General features: G+C 43.4%; 1 protein-coding gene across 1 annotated transcript in view; it reads left to right on the top strand.

Moving 5' to 3' along the window:
- The window catches only part of LOC138505085 (sperm-specific sodium:proton exchanger-like), a 3031181-nt gene that overhangs the window by 1497709 nt on the left and 1512597 nt on the right, over positions 1-20875 (top strand). The window contains exon 9 of the mRNA XM_069625402.1: positions 20079-20247. Within this exon, the coding sequence (XP_069481503.1) occupies positions 20079-20247 (169 nt within the window). The remainder of the gene's footprint in view (positions 1-20078; positions 20248-20875) is intronic.

Here is a 20875-nt window from a genome sequence, read left to right as displayed (position 1 = left end):
ACACTGCTGGCAAGCTAGCAGAGGTGCATTCCCATGACCTTGCTACCCAGGGCCAGGCCAGTTATACAGCTGCATTTCACTGCAGATATATCCCAGAGCCATTAAAATTAAAGCAAGCCATCTTAAATGTAACGCCACCATTCACTGGCAATGCATGGAGTCAAAGCGCCAGTGGAAAGGCAATCGCATCTCTTCAAGCCCAAAGTGAAACAGGAACATCATTAGAGAGCTGTGGAAGGGAATCCACTGCATTATGGAAATTATAATGTATTATGTATTTATACTGGACCCCTTACTGCAACAGTAGTCTCACCTAGCCGAGGCTCCTCCCACGCTGGTGTATTGTGCCCACACGGCAGAGAACCAGGTTATCACAAGTGCGGGTCAGGGAGGTAAAGAGAAACTCATGTGGTGTGCCCAAGGCTGTCAGTGGTACTGCATGCAAAGGAGACCTGGGCTGCAACGCTGAGAGATGATTCCACCAGGCAGGCAAGAAGCAAGCACTTCAGAGCTGAGAGGTAAGCAGAGTGTGTCTGGAGATACAGTCTGAAGAACAAGAGTATTCCTAAGAAAGTCTAACTTTTAAATTGCCTGGGTTTTTTATGCACACTGACAGGTGGTGACTTTACCTAGGTTGTGTTCTCAGTGAAACAGAAAATAATAAAGGAAAGATGTGTTGCTCAAATTTACAAGTAACATTCTTAAAACTAAATTGGGGATGACAGAAGAACTGCCATTTCAGAAACTGAAAATAAGCCTTTTGGTAGACCCTCATTTTACCATCAACCTGTCTTCCCTAAGATTCCTTTGTGGAGACCAATGCATAAAATGTACTGGGTGTATTCCCATCATAAATGCAGTCCAAAGACAAGATACATCTAGTATTCTATTTCTACATAAGTCAAACCCTGCTGAGTGCACCATATTTGATAGGCATGTTGGCAATTAAAAACTTGTGAGTGAGGATTTAGAGGATTCTCTGGCTATGATATGGTATATGATATTTTAGCTGTATCGCGCTCATACACAAGTGTTTCCGAGCGCGACAAGGCAAGGGAGGGGAACAAGGGAAGACAAAACAACGATCTTACTAGGCCCACTGACACTGAGTACGCGCAAGTGCAGGGTGGAGCGTAGGGGTGGAAGTGCAAGGGAGATGGGAAAAGTGGAAAGGGCTGAGCAAGGGGTACAACAATACAAAAGGTAGTGCAGCCAGCAAGGTGGCAGGTGCAGGTGGTAGGCGGGTTCTCAGTAAATGTTTGGTCCCTTACAATCAATGTGCTCCTTTAATTTAAAACTGTATATTTGACTTTTCAAGTCAAAGTTGAACAACTATTCTATTTGAAGAACAATAAATTGCTCAACATGCATATACACATCACATATTCCTTACATAGCACAAGCAGGATTGTGAAACTCAAAATGTGAACCGTACTGGTATTAGTGTGTGCGCATCCGGTACATAAATTAGTTAACAGTTAAATAATCAATGGAATTATATCAATATGCAATTTCTTAACTCTCATATATACATAGTTTTCAACTGGACTATATGCTGCATCGGCATAATAGATTTCCTGAAATTCAGTTATGTGTTTGTTTTGGTGTGCCACCCCAAGATTTCCTTTGGCCTCATCAGGCCACCCCTATAAAACATTTCTGTGGGCGCCACTGGCTAGGGGTACCTATAATGGGACGACAGGTACGTAATCGATTCGTTCAGTTCTTCCTGAAAGTAAACCTTGATGCTTTTATGAACCCCAATGTAAAGAATGTGTTAATGCAAATGTTTAGTTGTACTCTAAAGGGCAAATATCAGAGGCTCTCTGAGGGGGTGGCTCTGTTCGAAAAAATGTGGGTTGCGTAATAGAGCAAATACGCATATTGTCGAAAGGGCAAAAGGAGAAGGCTGGTTTTAGAATGTTCTGATAAACAGCAATGGGATTATACTCAGGAGCATATGTTAAGGCTCCCGTCAATCAAAGTGTTTAGCGAAAGCTTTGCTGTACAGACCCCCAAAATCGTATTAAAGGTAAACTCTTACGAGTGCAGGAGAATTATTTTAATGATCAGGTTGAACGTCTTCCCGGTGCCTACCAGGACGCCATGGTTAGGTGTGGAGAGTAAATGTCCATGTGGGATGGGAATGCCCGGGAACCTTTTACATTTCCTTTTGGTATATACATTTAATATTGGACCAAGAAGAAAATGGTTAAGACCACATTTTTTTAAATAGTATTAGAAACTGCACACAGGCTGTGTTTTTCATAATGAACTCGATAGATGAGAATGTTATGTTTGATATTGTATCGCATGTGAAAGAATCTTTGGGGGGGCATTTGTGAACTTTTTGATAGGACAGTATTTATAAGTGTAATTTTATAGTATGTATTTATTTGTTTTTATGATGTTAATGGTATATACCGAATAAACGTTGATTGACTGTGCAGTATAGCAACATACTTTCTAACAATATCAGTGAGATTATTATCATAATTTGGGGTAAATGTACAGAATTCCAATTCCACAAGAGCACAAACACCTCCTTTTGAGGATAGAATAGTGTCTAAGGCCATTCGGTTTTGCAGCACCATAGTACGTTTAGCTACCTACTCATAGGCAAACAGTGAAATGGCCATTGAGGTGTAATTTACCACTTTCTCCAGCAACAGGGACAAATTCAGGATCTTATCACGATTTACCTTAACACCCAATCCAGGCATTTTGCATCCCATGCTATCAGTGCAAGTTTCGCAACTGGAGACTCATTTATTTCTTGGAGTTGACTGCAGCTTAGAGTAGTGTCTGATAGCAGGCAACACAACTCCTACTCCAGTCCATATGTAACCAGCCAGCTATAAGTTGTAGTCCCACACATAAAATAAATTCTATGATATTTGTATTTTGTATTTATTAAATTATATATAGCGCTTTAAGCCAAAGCGCTTTACATAAGCAACAGTGGATACATTACAAGCAATACATAACGAGTCATGAATCAAATAACCAATAACAATATAAAGAACAATTTACCATGAGAAATATGAGTGAACTTGTGCAGTACAGGATAGTTGTGAGAGAGAACAGTAGAGAGGTGTCAGGTTGGAGATTGAAGAAGGTAAGATTTTAAAGAAGTATGTAAGGAGGAGTAAGAGGTGGTGGATCAGATAGGGAGAGGGAGATGGTTCCAGTGAAAAGGGGCAAGAAGTTGGAAGGAACGGAAGCGGGATGGAACGCAGCGTGGAGGTGGAACAGAGAGCAGGAAATGATCAGCAGAGCGAAGTGGGCGAGAAGGAGAGTAGAAAGAGAGGAGGGAGGAAAGGTAGGGTGGAGCAAGACCATAGAGAGATTTAAAGACAAGACAGAGGAAGTTGAATTTGAGTTGGGAATGAAAGGAGAGCCAGCCCAGTGAGATGAGTGAAGAGAAGATGGAATCGTGAGGAGAGGGAAGGCAGAGAGAACGGATGGCAGAGTAGTAGATAGATTTAAGGTGGTTAGATGAGAGGAAGGGAGACCGAAAAGGAGAGCAGAGCAATAGAAAAGTCTAGAGAAGATTAAAGAGGAAATTAAGAGTTTAGTGGCGTGAAAGGTAAGGAAGGGTCAGATTTTGCGAATGTTATAGAGGTGGAAGCAACAGGCACGGGAGGTAAGAGAGATGTGGTGAGTGAAGGAGAGGTTAGAGTCGAAGTGTAGGCCAAGATTGCGGGCATGGGGGGAGAATAGATAGATAGCATAACCAGAGTTAACAAATGTGAATCCTTTTTCAAAAGTGAAATAACATTGTTAATAATTACACTAGTGCTAGTGAATAGAGAGGATCGCCATCTGCTAATGCAGCAGGTTTCTTCTGAAGCTGATCTGTATGAGGAAAATTCGGAGGGTCTGAGAAATCCATCGGTAAGCAATGACCAGGACAGGGCTATTAGATCTGAAAACCAGTCTCAAAGTATTGAATATGTCCCCTAATTCAAAGGGAGGTGGAGCACAAGAAAACCTGATGCTAGGTCATGCGGGAGATGGGCACAGACTCATCAGTCTGAAATATTTTGGATTCATCTGTATTTCCATTTTATTTGATGTATTTTTTGGGTATTTATAATGTGCCTATACCTCAAAATGGTGTTTCAAGGCGCATCAAGACGTGGAGGAGGCGGGGGGGACAGGGAAGAAAAAAATCAGCAATAACGTTTCTACTTGGTCTTGAGACATTCAAATCGTGCAATTGCTGAACAGAAGTGAGGGGAGAAGGAGGGGAAGTGTAGGTTAGGGATGAACAGGGGGAAGACGACAAACAATAACCTTCTTACTAGGTCTAAAGACAATTCGGAGCGTGCAAGTGCAGTAACAAAAAAGCAGGGGGAGGAGGGGAAGTGTAAGGATGGGGTGGAAGGAGTAGTGATCAGGCGGGAGGGGAGAAAAGGGTACATTAAGTGCAAGTGAACAGGATCAAATACAACACAAGGCTGGAAATTAAGAAATGGCATTGGAATAGGGGCACAATTTGGGAAAGCCTCATCCTATGGTGAAGGGGCCACATCAAGTATGCAGGTACAGTAGGTAGAATCCAACAATGGACAGCCTCATCCTATGGTGAAGGGGGCTACATCAAGTATGCAGGTACAGTAGGTAGAATCCAACAATGGACAGCTTCACCCTATGGTGAAGGGGGCTACATGAAGTATGCAGGTACAGTAGGTAAAATGCAACAATGGACAGCTGTACCCTATGGTGCAGGGGGCTATATCAAATGGTGCAGGAAAAAAAAAGGTTAAATGCAAAATTGGCCTGCCTCACCTCATGGTTATGGGGACTACAACAATATGCAGGTACAAATGGGTAAAATGCAACATTAGGATGGGAGCACAAGATTGGAAAGCCAAGCCACATGGTTCAGGGGCTGCATCTGAAATACAGATGTGCGGAGGACAAAATCAGGTAGGTTTACAGTCTGGGAAAGCCTCACCACATAGTGCAGGGGGCTACATCAGGCATGCAACCTATGTTATAGGTAGAGTCAAAAAGTGAACAGTCTTGTTAGGGCCTCAGCATGTGGTGCTGCATTGGAGGAACAAAGTTTGGTGCTAGAGGATCATAGGAAGCTCATAGATGTAAGTCATAGATTGTAGAAGTTGAATACAGGTTATCCCCTAGGTCAATAAGCAGGCAGCGTATCACAGGTGGAGGCCTGAATGTAAGCAGGTGAAGAGTATGATGGTCAAGAAGTCCCAGCCTCCTGCCTGCAAAAGTAGAACTTAGAGGAATACTGCACAATAATGCTGGCAAAGTAAGGGCAAATAATTCAACAATTTGTTGGCAACCGTGCTTACCCGCAAAATCATACTTGGTGGTATGAAGTGAGAGAGCCTTGGTGTGTGTGTGTGTGATCAGGAATCGGCTCGATAAATGAAAGGTATACGGCCGGCACACCGGCCAGACAGGAGAAGACCTTAGTGTTGTGCCTTAGTGGGGGCCGGCTTCGCCTGCCTGCCGGCTCCCATAGGTGGAGCATTACATGGATCCAGGCATCCAGTCGCATGGATGCAGAGGCAGGCAATCAGGGTTGCCGTCCTGTGTGAAACAAAACACGGCAAAGGCAGCCCATTTTTAAAAGGGATTTCAGTTCCTAGTCGCAGTAGTAGTAAAGATGGTTGTAGTGGCCTCAAACCCAGCAGGCCTTACCTGAATGCAGCATCTGCTGATGGTGGGAGCAAGGCCTCAGAGCCCCTCCAGCTGAAGACACATCGAGGGCCTGACATGCTCCATGTAGCATGCAGGAAATAATTTTTGCTTTCAGTGTAGGATGTGCATTATGACTCTGAGATTCAAGGCTTGTTGAGTTAAAGGGATCAACTGGTAAGATAAAAGACATCACTAGAAAGGATTTGTGATTCTTTTTGAGCTTAGTCATTAACACATTACTTCAGCTGAAAAACCTCCTGATGCCGGGTGCCAAATGCAGTTCATAGTCTGATCAGTTCTCATAAGTTCTCGAAAAGCCTTTATATTGAATATAGTGCTAGAAGTAAGAAGGACAACAGTACAAACAGGAAAGAGTAGCTGCCACCAGGAGGTATCACTGGAAGATTGGAATGGATTTATTTGTTGTGCATTTGTAAGGTGCTTATACATCAAATAAATTGTGTTTCAAAGCGCCCACAGGGCAAGGGGAGGGAACATGCAATTGAAAGGCAAATAGAATAGCAATCAAGAGAAAGAAAAGACGTGGTGATCAATTGGTAAGAGTGGTGAACTGTGCAGGCCTGTGAGATAGTATAGGCCAGTGGGTGCCCAAAGGCAAGTGCTGGGACTGGGCGGAGGCTGAAGGCGATTGGGGGTCAGGGGCAGGACCCAGAAGGACAAATAAGGGCCCTAGTGACCAATCTCAGCGACTGTGGGGTTTAGCAAGGGAGGGAGAGGGTGAAGGAGGAGGTGAAAAGGAAAGTCTTGAAGAGCTTCCGAAATTTGAGGCGATCCGTCTTAAGATGGAGAGGAAGGGGAAGGCTGTTCCAGAGGAGGTTGCCATCCGAGGAAAGATATTGTCCGCCAGCTTGCTTTTTAGAGAGGCATTTGACATGCAGAGTGTTGGCACCGGAGGAGCGTAAAGATCTGGAGGGAGAGTATTTGGTGAGAGCCAGTTGTAGGTAGCGTGGCACCAGACAACCTTATGGATGGTGCAGAGGGATTTGAATTTGATCCTTGCAGTAACCAGGAGCCAGTGGAGAAAATTTAGGGCTGGAGAGATATGGTCGCTGGGCTTGAGGCCAAGGATAAGACCTGCAGCCCTATTCTGGATGAACTGGAGGGGACCTAGAGAGAAAGAGGGTAGATTAAGGAAGATGCTGTTGCAGTAATCCATCTTAGACAGTACCAGAGCTGTAGAGACATTGAGGTTCTGGAGGAACGTGATGAAAGGAAGGATTCCCTTGAGGAGGTGGAGTTGAAAGTGGGCCTTCTTGGCAAGTCCTGGATATGACGGTGGAAGGATAAAGAGGAGTCGAAGATTACTCAGAGTTTTCTGACTTCAGATGAGGGAGAAGTGGTGGGAGGGCACATAGAGGGTGGCCAGAGTGTAGGGAGGAAAGGGAGCAGGATTCCCAATGGGAAGGATCTCAGTCTTGCTGATGTTGAGGCAGAGATCGCTGGAGGCACACCAGGACTGGATGGCAGATAGGCAGTCAGGAATGATGGAGAAAGTAAGGAGAGGATCAGAGGGAAGTTTGAAGAAGAGTTGTATGTTATCTTCATAACACTGGAAGTAAGGGGAGAAAGTGGAAATTAGGTGTGCAAGCAGAGCAAGATAGATGTTAAAGAGCCAAGGGGAAAGGTTGATGAGAGTGCATCACCTATTGGATTCATCTGCGCAGCCAGCGTTGCACTAGAAATGTTATTCTGAACAAACACTGCAGACGTGACTGTTATCTCAGAAGTGCTGTATACAGGAGCTGATTTGGGTTCTGATGATCCTGCTGCCATACTCTTTCCAGAATCAATCGGAGTATGGAATTCTTCTACTGTTGCTGTTAATGCTGCTGCTTCAGCTGTGGGGCTCTATTTCTCTGCCGTTGGAGGTATGGACCCACTTAGGATGCCCTGCACACTTGACAACTGCCTGCATGGTAAGAACGACTTGAAAGTGTCCTGGCCACCTTGGCTGTAGTGTCGACTTTCTCAGATGCACTCGCAAATAGTCTCCCAGTCTAAGTGAAGGACAGGATCCAGCAACGCTACTGGAGTTGCAAACAGTGTTTGTTCCTCTGAAATACAGATTGGGACACAGTTAGGAGCCAGGGTGACTTCTAGCATCGGAGTTCGCACTGATTTGTCTGCAAGAGAAGTATCGTCTGCTACCACTGAATGGGACACATCGTTCCCCTTGCACTTCACAATTGCCAGTGGTATAGGTAACAAAAGAGCTTTTAACAAAGCCTGAAAAGTACACAACATTTACAAAAACAGTACTTACTGATGCCAAATATCCATGTTGCTTCCACAATATGCCAGAGACGTGAACCACGCCATGGGCATAGTGGTATAGATTGTGGTGGATTTCCCTCTAGACAGCATACAAGCATAGGTAAGAGCAACTAATTCAGCAACTTGAGCAAAATGAACATTTAGCAACTAATATACCTCCAAAATCTCATATGGTGTGCAAATTGCATGCCCTGCCAAAACTATGCCCAGATTATTATGTGAACAAGATTCATCAGCAAACGGATCAATATCAGAGTTATGCAGAGGTACATCCTTTAATTCAGTTCTGGGTTTGATGAAGTTTTTGGTCAATGCTAAACAATCATGGGGCTCTCCATATGAGGGAGTCAGAAGCAGAGAGGCAGGGTTAAGCATAGAATAGCGGTTGGCTGTTACTGTCTCTGCAGAGATGAGAAGCTTCTCATATTTGGTTGAACATAAATTCAAAATGTGCTGGGTCTTGCCTTTCGGGATTCACGTTCACACAGCATGAGGCACTGTGGCCAGGTGCACCAGAAACAAGGGGTCTGCTTTCTCTCCTAATAATGCAGTTGCTGCTACATCACATAAACATAATGGTAAACCTGCAACTACACGAACTAGTGCAGCACTTAATAGGCTATTTGAGAGTACTTGTCACCATGCACTTGATTCTATACACCCAGGGCAAAGCCTTCATGTTCAATGAAAAAACAGAATAAAGGAATCTGATAATCCAGTAGGCCTAAGGCTGGGACCTTTTGACAATTCTTGCTTAATTTTGACTAAAGCCTTTTCAGCTTCAGATGACAATGCAAGGGTTTCAGGGATGGGATCATGGGTAAGGTTCTATTGGCGTTTGATCATTGAAGCATAGCCCATTATTCACTTGAGACAATAGCCAGCCTTTCCAAGAAATCATCTCGTTTGCTTTTGAGTTTGGGGTCTGAGTGCTTGCAAAATCACATAAATGCACTCTTTCGACAGACGTCTCTCCCCAGCAAAGACATTGTGACCAACATAATGCACTCAGGTTGTCATAATTGAAGCTTTTCTTTAGAGGCTTTGTACCCTTTCAGAGCAGGCGACCGTCAATAGACAGAAAGAATCTTATTCAGAAGCTTTTAATGAATGAGACGCCAATAGGCGGTGGTCAACATACTGAAACAAGATGGACCACCCATTGAAAACCAGCAACTCAAGATCTCGTTTTAAAATCTGGGAAAATAGTCTTAGACTTTACACATACTCCTGGGGTTCCACTGGGGTAAACAAGTAACAATATACTATAGATTTCTTAAAGTCAACAAATATTGATACGGGTGGCAGGAGACCGGTATAGAAAAGAATCCAAAACTTGGATCCAAAATTGAGAAGTGTGTTGCAGTGGCAACGATGCGGGATAAAATAGTTGCAGGATTATGAACAGGGAAAGCAGTCAGATCTGCTGCATTCAACAGCAAAGAGATCGTGTACAAATTGATATGCTCTTTGCCAGGCTTCCTGATGAGCAAATTCGAGCATTACAGGTACTAGGTTAAGGCACAATAATTGTTTGCATCAGTAATGGCTCAAGAACATGTTTTATACCCTTTTCCACTTCTTTTGAAATGGCGTGCAGTGGGATGCACGGAAGAGGTTGTCTGGGTTCAGAGTAATATGCACTGGGTCCCATATATTTTCTTCCTGCTTTGCTTGCGTGCATTGACCACAATTGCGTGGGAACTTGGTCCTACAGTTACTGTTGCAATGAAGGAGCGTCATTCTACAGCTCCTTTTCCAAATTTGGAAACTCTTGCAACACAACAAAAGATTCGAATTCTCTAAATATATGTACATCCCAATAAATACATTCAGGGGAACGATAGATTCACAATCCATTTTACACAATAAATCCAATCCTAATAGGGCTCAATATAAAAGCATGATCCTCACTGAGAGGACCCAAAGTGACAGACGTATGTCGTATAACAGAATGGGGTATTGGTTGACCCACGATACCTACTGCATTTACCATTTGATTTGAACAGGGGACATGTGGAGGCTCTCAAAGTTGAGCCTGATTCTCCAGTATTAACACATTTAATTATTTTATGTATTTATTTATAGTATTAACAAAACAGGAAACATTATTTCCGCTAGAATGCACAGTTAACATAAGGAACAGTAGGATCTAGCGGTATCAGTTGTGTAAACCTATTAGTGGCCCCCTGGCTGTCCTACTATGTATTAAATGTAGTAGGTGGTGGAAATGTCTTGGAAAAGGAATGAGGGAGCTGTGTTGGTCGCTCTGATTGCTGAGCTGGTCGATTCAGGCACTCAGATTTCCAATGTCCAAACTCTTTGCAATAATTACATTGATCAGTATACAAATTCCTTGTCTGCTTACTCCGAGCTCCTACTCTCCCTCTGCCACGTCCTGTTCCTCTGAAACATGCACTTGGTCAGTGCCCCGGCCTTCCTGGCAAGGGCTGGCTCTGCTGGATTTGTAATGACATTAAACTATCCTTTGTGTTTTTTTCTGTCTCTTTGCCTTTTTATGGAAATGCTGCCCACCTAACAGTACAGTCAAGTTCTTGCCTCCTCATCAGTCCAGGATGATAGCTCAGGGACAACATGCTTGTCTTGCAAACAAGACAATGCAGAGCAACACAGGTTCGAATCCCGGTCCAGCACGTTGTAACATATTAATTAATTCCCAGTTAATGAGTACTTCCTTAATTCCATCAGCTATCTAGGGCTGCAGCCCCATTTTAAATGCAGAACACATAGCTTGTGGTGCAGTAGTCACGGCATTTGTGATCCCTGAAAACGGATAAAAACAAAGTTTTAATCTCTGTGGAAAACTGGCCAGATTCTCCCCTTTGCTTTGTTGGATTACATTGTTAGGCAGCATCCTGTGCAGTTCCATAGGGAGCACTACAGAAGATTAAGACTACAGGTATGAGCAATAAATCCCCTTTGATATCAGTCACAAAGATTTAGTTGGTAGCTGTTGCTAAGCAGTCAGACTTATCTCAAGAGGGAGATGAGCAGTATTCAGGGTTTATACAATAGGGCTACAGTGCTATGACACAAGGAAACACTGACCAAAGCTTTGTATTAAAAAGAATATATGTATTTATTTTACACACTTCTAGTTCAACACATTAATCACAGTTAATAAAGCAAGTTAAAATCAGTCAAGAAAAGTATACACAACTCCCTAGTTAAATTGTAGACAAGTTTGAGCAAGAGTGAAAACTGAGCAAATCGGCACAGTGAAAACCAAACACAAATGGCACTCTAGCAATTTCTCACAAGGGAGGGAAAGTACAAGTTATACAGGAATATCTTCTTACACACCCTAGCAACAGTTCCCATAATTTTGTGAACAAGTGTAGGCAAGGCAGTACTTTAGCATAGAGAATACTTAAATGAAAACCAAGCAAAATGGCACTTCACAAGTTTAAAAAGTGGGAAGGAAAAGGTGGTTATAAGAAGTAGGTGCACCAACACAGTTCTAGTTGAGAAGCAATCTAGAGAAGACAGTTCTAACAACTTTAGCCAGAGTCAATAGGCCTGTGCCAAAGTCAAGGGTACAGGACAAAGGGCCCAGGAGCAAAATGTTCTTGTAGCTGCAGTCAAGTCTTTGGTTAACGATTTTGAAAAGGTGGATGCAGAAGGTGAAAGACAATGTTTAGAAGATAGGGGCGGCCAACCCAACAGGTAGGTAAAGAATTTAAAACACCTTTAGCACTACCACACGAAAAGGGCGGCCTGGCGGAACAATGTACCTTAATATGAAGAAGTGGCTCCTGCGGTGGCGGTTGTTCCTGGTAGTTCCTGCAGTTCGGGGGATCCAGCAGAGGAAGAGAGGCTCTCGTCGTGGAGGAAGGTTCGAGTTACTGCACTACCCATGAATGAAACCAGCCGCGGTGCTGCCCGACGAATAAAAGATACACTCCTTTAAATCGCGGTCCGGGTGGACGGGTGCCTGGCTATCCGGTCTCCAAGTACAGGGTACTAGCGATTCGACCAGGGCAGGTCCAGGAAGGCGATTGGCAAACTGGTTGTCCCCACAAGCTCAAAGGAAGCAGGCTCTTGCAGATGAAGTTCTTCTCTCGTCGTGTTTAGAAAAGTGGTGAGACGCTGCAGCAGGGCTTCACCGGTGGTTGTCGTTGCAGGTGTCTTTGGCTTCTCTCCTCTTCGGCTTCTTAGTTCCAGTGGCGACGTCTTGCTATTCCAGTCCTCAGGACCCTGCTTTTAAGCAAAAAGATTCCCATTCATACAGCCTAGCTGTCACTCACACAGTGGAGTTGTCATCTTGGTGGGAGACCCTCCAGCCTATCAGGACAGAGTGCGACCTGGGTTGCTGAGGCAACCCTGTCCAGGGGTCCTACTTCCCCTCCCACACAATGGACCCAACCCATACTCAGTGGCGCCGAAAGGAGGGCTTCTTGGCAGAAGCCCGCCAAAAGGACGAACAAAGGATCACCAACCTGGTTTAAGAGTTTAGAGAAAGACACGAGAAAGAAGTTATATTAAAGTTCTGGCAAATAAAACCTACCAGAGTAAAGTTAATATTAAAATAAACCGGCGGCATGTTAGAGGCTGTCAGAAAATGTCGCCTCGAACAATGGGAAAATCCCATAGGGAAATATTTGCGGTCGAATATTTACGGTAGTAACCACTGCCACCAGCCTGAAACATTTGAGAGAGGAACTGTACGGTACCCTCTTGAAAATGAACACCAGGGAAAAACTATTAACCCTTCCCAGTACCTCCATAGTAAGATGGGTTGTACTGGTTTAGTTCATAACGATTGACTAGTAAAGTCATTGGGGACTTTACATGCCCTGGGAGACAGTAGTCAGTCCCAGGGTATGGAGTCTATGTTTGCGGGGTCACTATGACACCCCTGTGTCACTTCACTGAGGGTGCTGTGTAACACATGTGGATAAAGATGGTTCCTATGAGGGTGAGAAAACCCCATAGACATTAAACACAAAAAATAGCCTAGAGCACACATAGCAAAATGCCTAAGAGTGGGAAAAAGAGTCACACTCTTAGCAGGAGAAAAAAAACAAACACTTCAAATCCAGCAAAGCTGCTGGGGGATTCTATAGGTAAGGGAAATTAGCCATAAAATGAGAATTCACCCTAACATACATTGATGTTAGTCAAGACTTTTTTCTTGTGGCAGATTTCTAGTATAGTGTGGAGCAGCCTGTCTGTAAAGTCTTTTAATGCATCACTATGGGGTTTTTAAAATGGCCAATTTGCTTTAATAAAGTGAATATTTGTGGAGGAAGGGTAGTTCTCAACAGTTGATTGAGATCGCAACAGGCAGGATTGTAAGTGAATGATAACCTGGAACTCTTTTTTAGGAAACCTGTGTATTATATAATTATAATTGTTCTTTTATAATGCGCTTAATACCAGCATGTGGTTTCTTTTTTTGTTTTTGTTTTTTTTAATCATTTTATTTATCATTTTGAGAATAAAACATACAAGAGAAAAGTTACATGTACATATCCAGCATGTGGTTTCTAAGCACGGATCAAGATTCGAGCCTGTGTTGCGCTTTGTTGTCTGGTTTCCAAGATAGCCTTCCTCCCCATGCATCACATTAAATAGATCACTGAGATCCAAAGTGTGTACACAGTCACCAGTGAATTTCCTGCCTCAGGTAACTGTATCAAAGGTATGCTGCAGCGTCAGTTTGAGGGAGTCTATTGGAGCCTATAATGTTGCAGATGCTTTGGATGAAGCCTTCAAAATATTAGAAATCGCCTATCTGTCACGCAGCACATCAATGGCTGATAATCATGTAGAGCAACCGAGTGACTGTATATGTGTAGGTTGACTATATATTAGCAGTTCACTGAGGGATGAATCTGGAATCTGGAATTGAATCCACCCACCCAGTGGATAAAAGGGGCAGATACAGTTGCTCAGGAATGCTCTGGTGCCTAATCAGGTGCAAGATTCAATATAGCAGGATTATGAGATTTTAAAATGTCCTCTAAAGTTTCCTTTGGCGGGGGTGCCCCTTAAAGGGCTGGATTAAGCGGGTAACCTTTTCTATTCTTTAGGACAGCCAAATTTGCTTGTCCTACTTTCAGCTCTTGGAGTTTCCCTTCTGTGGCTTTTAGAGCTCTGCTCTTGGACTCAGAACACCTTTTACTGGCTTAATCGTACCAGATTAAATGTACTTTCTTCTGGAAATTGTTTAGTGATATGGCCACGTGTAAAATAGTGTAATTTATCAAAAAGTCGTTGGCAGTTAGGTTTTGTATATAATATAGGTTCAGTATATATATTTTCTCGGGACACCAATGCTACTAACCAACCCTACAAAAACGTCTAAAAACCTCACCCCTCTTCACACACCTCTCACACCCTAACTAAACATAACCATACCTCTTAAACCGCAGCAACCTGCACACTCTTCACCACACCATGACAACAAACACACCACACAGACCCTCAGACAACAGCAAACAATGGACTCGGACCGTATACCACACCAAAAAGCTCAGCGAACAGTGTTAACCGTACTGAAGCTGCACAGCTCCCTTGCTCCTCTCCAAACGTTGTCCTACTAACACGCTTTAACCTACCCCCTTTTCCTTCAGATCCTCCAGGGAACCACTCTGTGGTCATAGTGCGCGATACATAAATCCTTTAACATTAACATATAAAATAAGCTGGACTTCCCAAAGGGGTAAGTAGCACTTGTTTTGATCTACCCGACTCCGTTTTCCCCAAAGATAATGGCTGCACAGATTAATCGAGTTGAGGACGGTTCGACACACAACAAACTCTGCACACAGTCACTTTCTGGCACCCGTAGAGTACTCTCTGCCATCGGCCCTGTACTAACACTTTTCTCCTAGTTAGAACACATGGTGAGACTTGCAGGAGGAGTGCAAGCTTGTTCAACGGGTTTGAATTGTGCACAGACCTTTTATGTTCCTTCAAGAATCATTAATACAAGAATATTGTCTCCCTATACTTTGATTTACGCCTACAACATCTTGCATGGTGGGCATACATCTATTTTGACAGCAGGCTGTCCCCTGACAAGAGATTTTGTTTAGAAGTGCTTTTTTGAACAGATCAAGAACAGTTACCAGAGACAGACACAATAAAAAAAAAAAAAAAATTTAATCTGAAATACTTACAAAACCATATTCTGAATAAAAGCGTCTCTTGGCAACAATGCTCCTCGGCCCAGAGGGTGTCTACACTGCTTGAAGAAGGTGCTTGTAGAAGAGTAAGGTGTTCAGCTCCTTTCTGAATTGCAATACAGTGGGTGTCAGTCTGATGTGGATTGAGAATGCCCGTTTCCTGGTTTTCTTTTTTTGCAGCTGTAATCTGGCCATGTCTTGCCTTCTATGCAAAAGGGCCCTGAAAACACTTCCAGTGGGCATAAGGGAAGACCACCTTGATCTCCTCCAGAAGGAGATCAAAGAGCTCTTAGTCAAGGGGGCAGTAAAATTGGTCCCGGCTTCATGAAAAAATCAAGGCGTGTATTTCAGAGACTTCCTGATCTGAATCTGAAAAATGTGAGGGTGCTGGGGACCCACTGTGGATCTCTGGTTCCTCAACACATTTCTCAGGTCACAATCCTTTCCTTTCAGTTCATCATGTTGCCAAAAGTCCTAGGGTAGCTTCTGGATGGACATTTCCTTGGTTCTATGTGCAGTTCCCGCATATTGAAGACTGAACGCAGAGTCATGTTTGTGGTTACAAACCTTTATTTAAAAGAAATGGGGTTTGGAAAATACCCCACTAGCCCTATTCTTGGAGGAATTTCCCTACCTCAACCAAAAACGAATGAGTCTGTCCAGTGTCAAGATGTCCAAACAAAAGTATCTCCTGTGTCCGTAATCCTATTCTGGCCCTCACACTCTAAATAAACTCCACAGTGCAAAGGAGACCGTCTCATGGTATTCACAGGTGCTCAAATGTTCCAGTTAAACACACAAGTTCAAATCCAACAAAAAGGTTCCAATGACCAATGTTCACAGTTCCAGGGAACAGCTTCCTTTCCCAGTTTACTTGTGTCAATCTTACCAATTCAAAAAGAATAATCAAGTTCTAAGAGGTTTACTTTCTCCTCATGTTTTCACTTTTCTTTGGGCAGCGAGTCCCTTCCCCAGGCTTTCTCTTCCTCTTTACTATTAGAAAATCCTAAGGATATGTCTCTTCCTAAAGACTCTCCTTTCTTCTAGGCGTGTTCTCAACAGTTCATGATTTCATGGGCATGGCTTTCCTTTAAGTTCTTTACAATTGTCTATATTTGTCCTCACCTGGTAGACTCTTCTGCCAGCACTTGTTACACAAATGCTTAACTCTTCTTCACCTAGTGTATCTTCTTAGCAGGACTTTGTGACAAATACCTAGACTGGTATACTTTGCTGCCAGGACTTTACTACACATATACTTAACGTCACCTGGTATACTTTCGTGCCAGGACTCTATTACACCCATACTTAGTTTCACCTGGTATACTTGTCTGCCAGGACTAGATTACATAAATGCTTAACTTCACCTGGTATACTGGTCTGCCAGGACTTCACTCTTTCTTTCAGGTTGGGGTTTAATAAACCATTATTGACTTTCTGTACTATTACTTTTGCTTGTTTAATGGTTTTGCTGTTCACTTCTCCTTGCGTTTTCAATAAGCGCTTTACTTTCTTAGGCCATCCAGTAACCCACTTGCTTTCATTAGGGTAACTGTTGGTTTTTGGCCTCTCCCCACTTTGGTTCCCTTCATTTCCTGTTACTTCTATGAAGCTACATTCACACGTTGGAAGCCTGGTAACCCTCCTTCTTTCCCAGGGCTTACCAGTTGCTTTCAGCGTTCCGTCGCTCTCTCCTGCATCAGCGCACTGGCCCCTCATGCGCCTCATCACGCCTTGCACTCTCGCTGTGTTTTTCACGTGCACAGTTCCCGCTGCTCTCTCTCTCTCAGCGGTGGACCACCAGTACCCAGGCTCCTGCTCTCCTGTTCTGGATTCGTCTTCACCTAGCTTGCCGCTGCATGTTTATCCCCAGCGTGGTGCTTAGCATGGTAACGGGCGGCGCTGCAGTTCGGTGTCTGCAGCTCTCCTTTCTCCCACTCAGTGTCAGCTGTAGCCAGCCCACATTTGAACTTCCTGGCTTGCTTAATCATTGTCCAACAACCTGACCTCTGCGTTGGTCACCCGGTGCTCGTGATCTTCATTGCTCTTTCGTTCTTTCTCGTGTCAGTAGTTCTGGGATCATTTCCTGTAAGGCTTTGAGGAAGTGGATACTGAGCCTCCTTGGAAGTGATCCTCACTACTCCCTGCCTCTCCCTCGTTCCAGTTGCCAGTGTACTCTCCCTAATGGGAGTTTGGAGAGTAATAACAGTAGATCTATCAGGAGGTTGGGGAGGAATGTGACAACATGCCATTGAGGCAAGGGGGACATAGGAAACAGCCCGGAAAGGGGGTATGTGATTTCCTCCAACAATGCCCTGCTACTCTTCCGAGGCGTACCTTCCCCCAGATGGTCCTTCCTCATATAGCCGCACACAGGGTTAGGATCAGATAGTGGCTGCCGTCCCCTGGCCATATAGGGGGAGGCCTCCTCAGGGAAACAAGTGAGGACATTGCAGATTTATCACAATACATTTCTCTACCTCTCTGGACCTGGAAGACACCTACTTTCACATTCCACTCAATCGAAATCACAGGCATCTTTGGTTTGTGGGCGAGGTTGCCACTGTCAATGAAGGCCCTTCCTTTTCCCCTTAAGTTAGCCTAAAAAATCGATGCAAAATGCCAGCCACACTAGAGCCTCACCTAAGAAGGCAGGGACTGCACGTTTAGTCCTACTTATATGAGTGGCTGATCTGAGCCCTAACAAAGGAGCAAGCACATCAGGAGACAGTGATAATGCAGGAAACTCTGACATTACTGAGATTCCCATTAATTTCAAACAAACATCCACGCATCCATCCAGAACAATAGTTTACCTAGGAGCTGTGTTGGACAAGACCATCACAAGGGCATGCCCTTCGAATGACAGTATCTGGGCCCTCCTGTCCAAAACACGCCTCCTGGCAGCCAAACAGATAACCAAAGTTTGCTCTTACAAATTCCTCTAAAGGATACTGTCATGTTGCATTCCTTAGGTTTGCAAATTCTGGCTGCACATACCACCACTTCACGAATATCTGGGCGCCAGATAGCAAAAATCACAGTGGCCTGGAGCAACACGAATCCCTTTATAGCAGAGTTTCAAGAAGGTCTTGACTGATGGCATGTTGAGGACAGCCTGTTGGAAGGAACTTCATTTGCAAACCATGGCCCACGGCGATTTCATGTCAAGGGTTGGTGGTCCTTGAAGGAGTAACATGCACACACATGTGCTGGGACTCCAAGCAATACATTACGCTCTCAGATCCACCCTCCACCAACTCAGGGGAAAAACAGAGTCTTCACTGACAACACCACTATGATGTTTTATATTGAAAGCAGGGTGGCAGTCGCTTATCGGTCCTCTAGCTCTCTAGCTCCCTCCACAACACCCTATGCTTGCTTCCTGCATTCCACCTGTTTTCTCTCTCTCTCTCTCTCTCTCTCTCTCTCTCTCTCTCTCTCTCTTTCTCTCTTTCTCTCTCTCTCTCTCTCTCTCTCTCGCCTCCTCAACCAGTTGAAGATCATAAGGGGAATGAAGTATGAGAGGGAGGTATGAGAGGGGGCTGGCACAAGCAGCTGGAGTGTAAAGATGGGTCAGTCTTTGCCGAATGGAAAAGGCAAGAAGGCACAATAATTGCTTACAGTGGAGTCAATCTGCCTAGGACCGCACCTCTTTCGTTACAATGTTACAAGAGTGAGTTTATAGTATACCTTTATTTTACATTTGCATGGTAGAGTTTGGAAAACTACTTGCTGGCCTGCACATCAAATGCAAATTGCCATTCTGTTCACCCAGTAACCACCTAGCGTTACAATCACTGATAATCTGCATTTTTGCTATTATTGCCCATTCATGTTTTCCTTACTAGCAGTGCTTAATAGTCCATTGTTTTATGCAAAATGTATATGTTCTTAATTTCCTAACTTGTCAAATCTTCTGGTGTATTTGAAAACCTTGTGCATTGCCCATCATTCATACCACGCAGGGGGCCCTTCCTCCTTGTGTAAGTTTCAACAATACCCTCATTCTAGAGCACTTGGGTCCAGCAATGTTCACTAGTACTAGTCCCCAACTACAACAAGAAACGGCAAGGAGGATCCTATGTTCAGTTCTGGTCACACAACTGTGGAACACACTACCCAAACCTCTCAGCCTGAAGGAGAACCACCTGACTTTCAGGAAACATCCCAAGACTTAGCTTTTCAACCAACAAGTTTGAAAAGAAAAATAATAGCAACTGACTAAAAACTGTGCACCAGAAACATGGGCCAATTGATGACAAGCATTTTTCGAAACTCTTGTCACTACCTTCTGCAGAAAACCAAGCCGTCTCATGAAACCTCTTCTGCATGGTACTGGTCCACACCTTTAATCTCAGTGAAATCTACCACCAAGAGCCAGGAAATGACACAAACCTCACCCCACCCCCCCATCCCTCAACTAACTTCTCACTACTAAATTCTTCTTTCCTTACACCTCCGACACTCCTGCAGACGACCTCTTAGGTCTAGTGTACTTAACAAATTCAGACCCTAACCATCTTCTATCACCAACCTTGCACTCCACACTCCGGGGAGTGGCCATATGTTTAATCTGCCTGTTTGGAACAAACCACAAACAGAGATTTTCATATTGACATACTGGTAACGGGTACTTCTGACCGGCATCTATCAACACCAAAGTTTTCTGCATCTACCTTCCTGTTATCCAACGAACACATCCTATTCTTACAGAGCCATGTGAAACGAGGCCCACGTTATTGGCAGAATGGTGCTATATAAGACCCTTTTACATTACTCTGCAATTGTGTTCATTATCTGAAGCACCTGGATATTTAGAAATATGTACTGTTATTTAGAGAAATGTAACATACATTGAACTTAATTTTAAATGGTATTTGGAGCATTTCTATTTCTATTAACTGTAGATTTGCATGACTCATGCTTTGTATTTTTTTATTTGCTCAGGCTTATAGTTATTGCCCTGCTAAGTTTTTGGCTGCGGCGGATTGGATATGGATTTACTTGGCGCACTGCTGTTGTGGTTATTTGGGGCGGAATGAGAGGAGCTTTTACTCTAAATATGGCTCTAGTGGCATACCAAACACAAGAGCTAGAGATTTATATGAAAGGAAAGGTAAGAAGCAATACTAATTTTCATACCATTCTTAAACATTATTTTGAAAAATATTAACAATGTTATATTCAAATATTTTTTTACATCCAAATTTAGGGTATTTGTTTAACTTATTTTTAATAATATTACAAATATGTATAAAAACTTGAAAAATCAAAACAAAATCCAGGTTATATAGGTAGGAGAAATTTTAAGTGAATGATTTGGAGGTATGGGAAACATTATTTGATATAAGCTGTGTTTTAAGTTGTGTCCTGCCACCAACCGTAAGTGTCGTTGAGTGGAAATGACACCCAAAGCTTGCATGTAGAATTGACAACTCTAGCATTGGGTTGAATAACAAGCAGAGAGCACAGCCACTGAGCTAGTTTGTGGCAGGTAACAGTAAAATGGATAGACATTTATATTGTTGCGATAAACTAACACAACAAGGGCTAAGTACATAAGTAGAACTAGAAAGTGGCAAAATTAGATAAAGGTATTCGTCAGTATAATGAAAGGACATTTAAATAAACCGTCCTTTCTGGATTTATTGCAGCCGTAAACATAGTATTTCATATATTCAATAATATTGGCTAAAATAATGACAGCAAGAAAATTACATATAAAATGGCATACCCGCTACTTT

This window comes from Ambystoma mexicanum, chromosome 11, assembly GCF_040938575.1.
Source record: "Ambystoma mexicanum isolate Mex_15411 chromosome 11, UKY_AmexF1_1, whole genome shotgun sequence".
Lineage (NCBI taxonomy): Eukaryota > Metazoa > Chordata > Amphibia > Caudata > Ambystomatidae > Ambystoma > Ambystoma mexicanum.
This window is presented reverse-complemented; position numbering and strand designations above follow the sequence as displayed.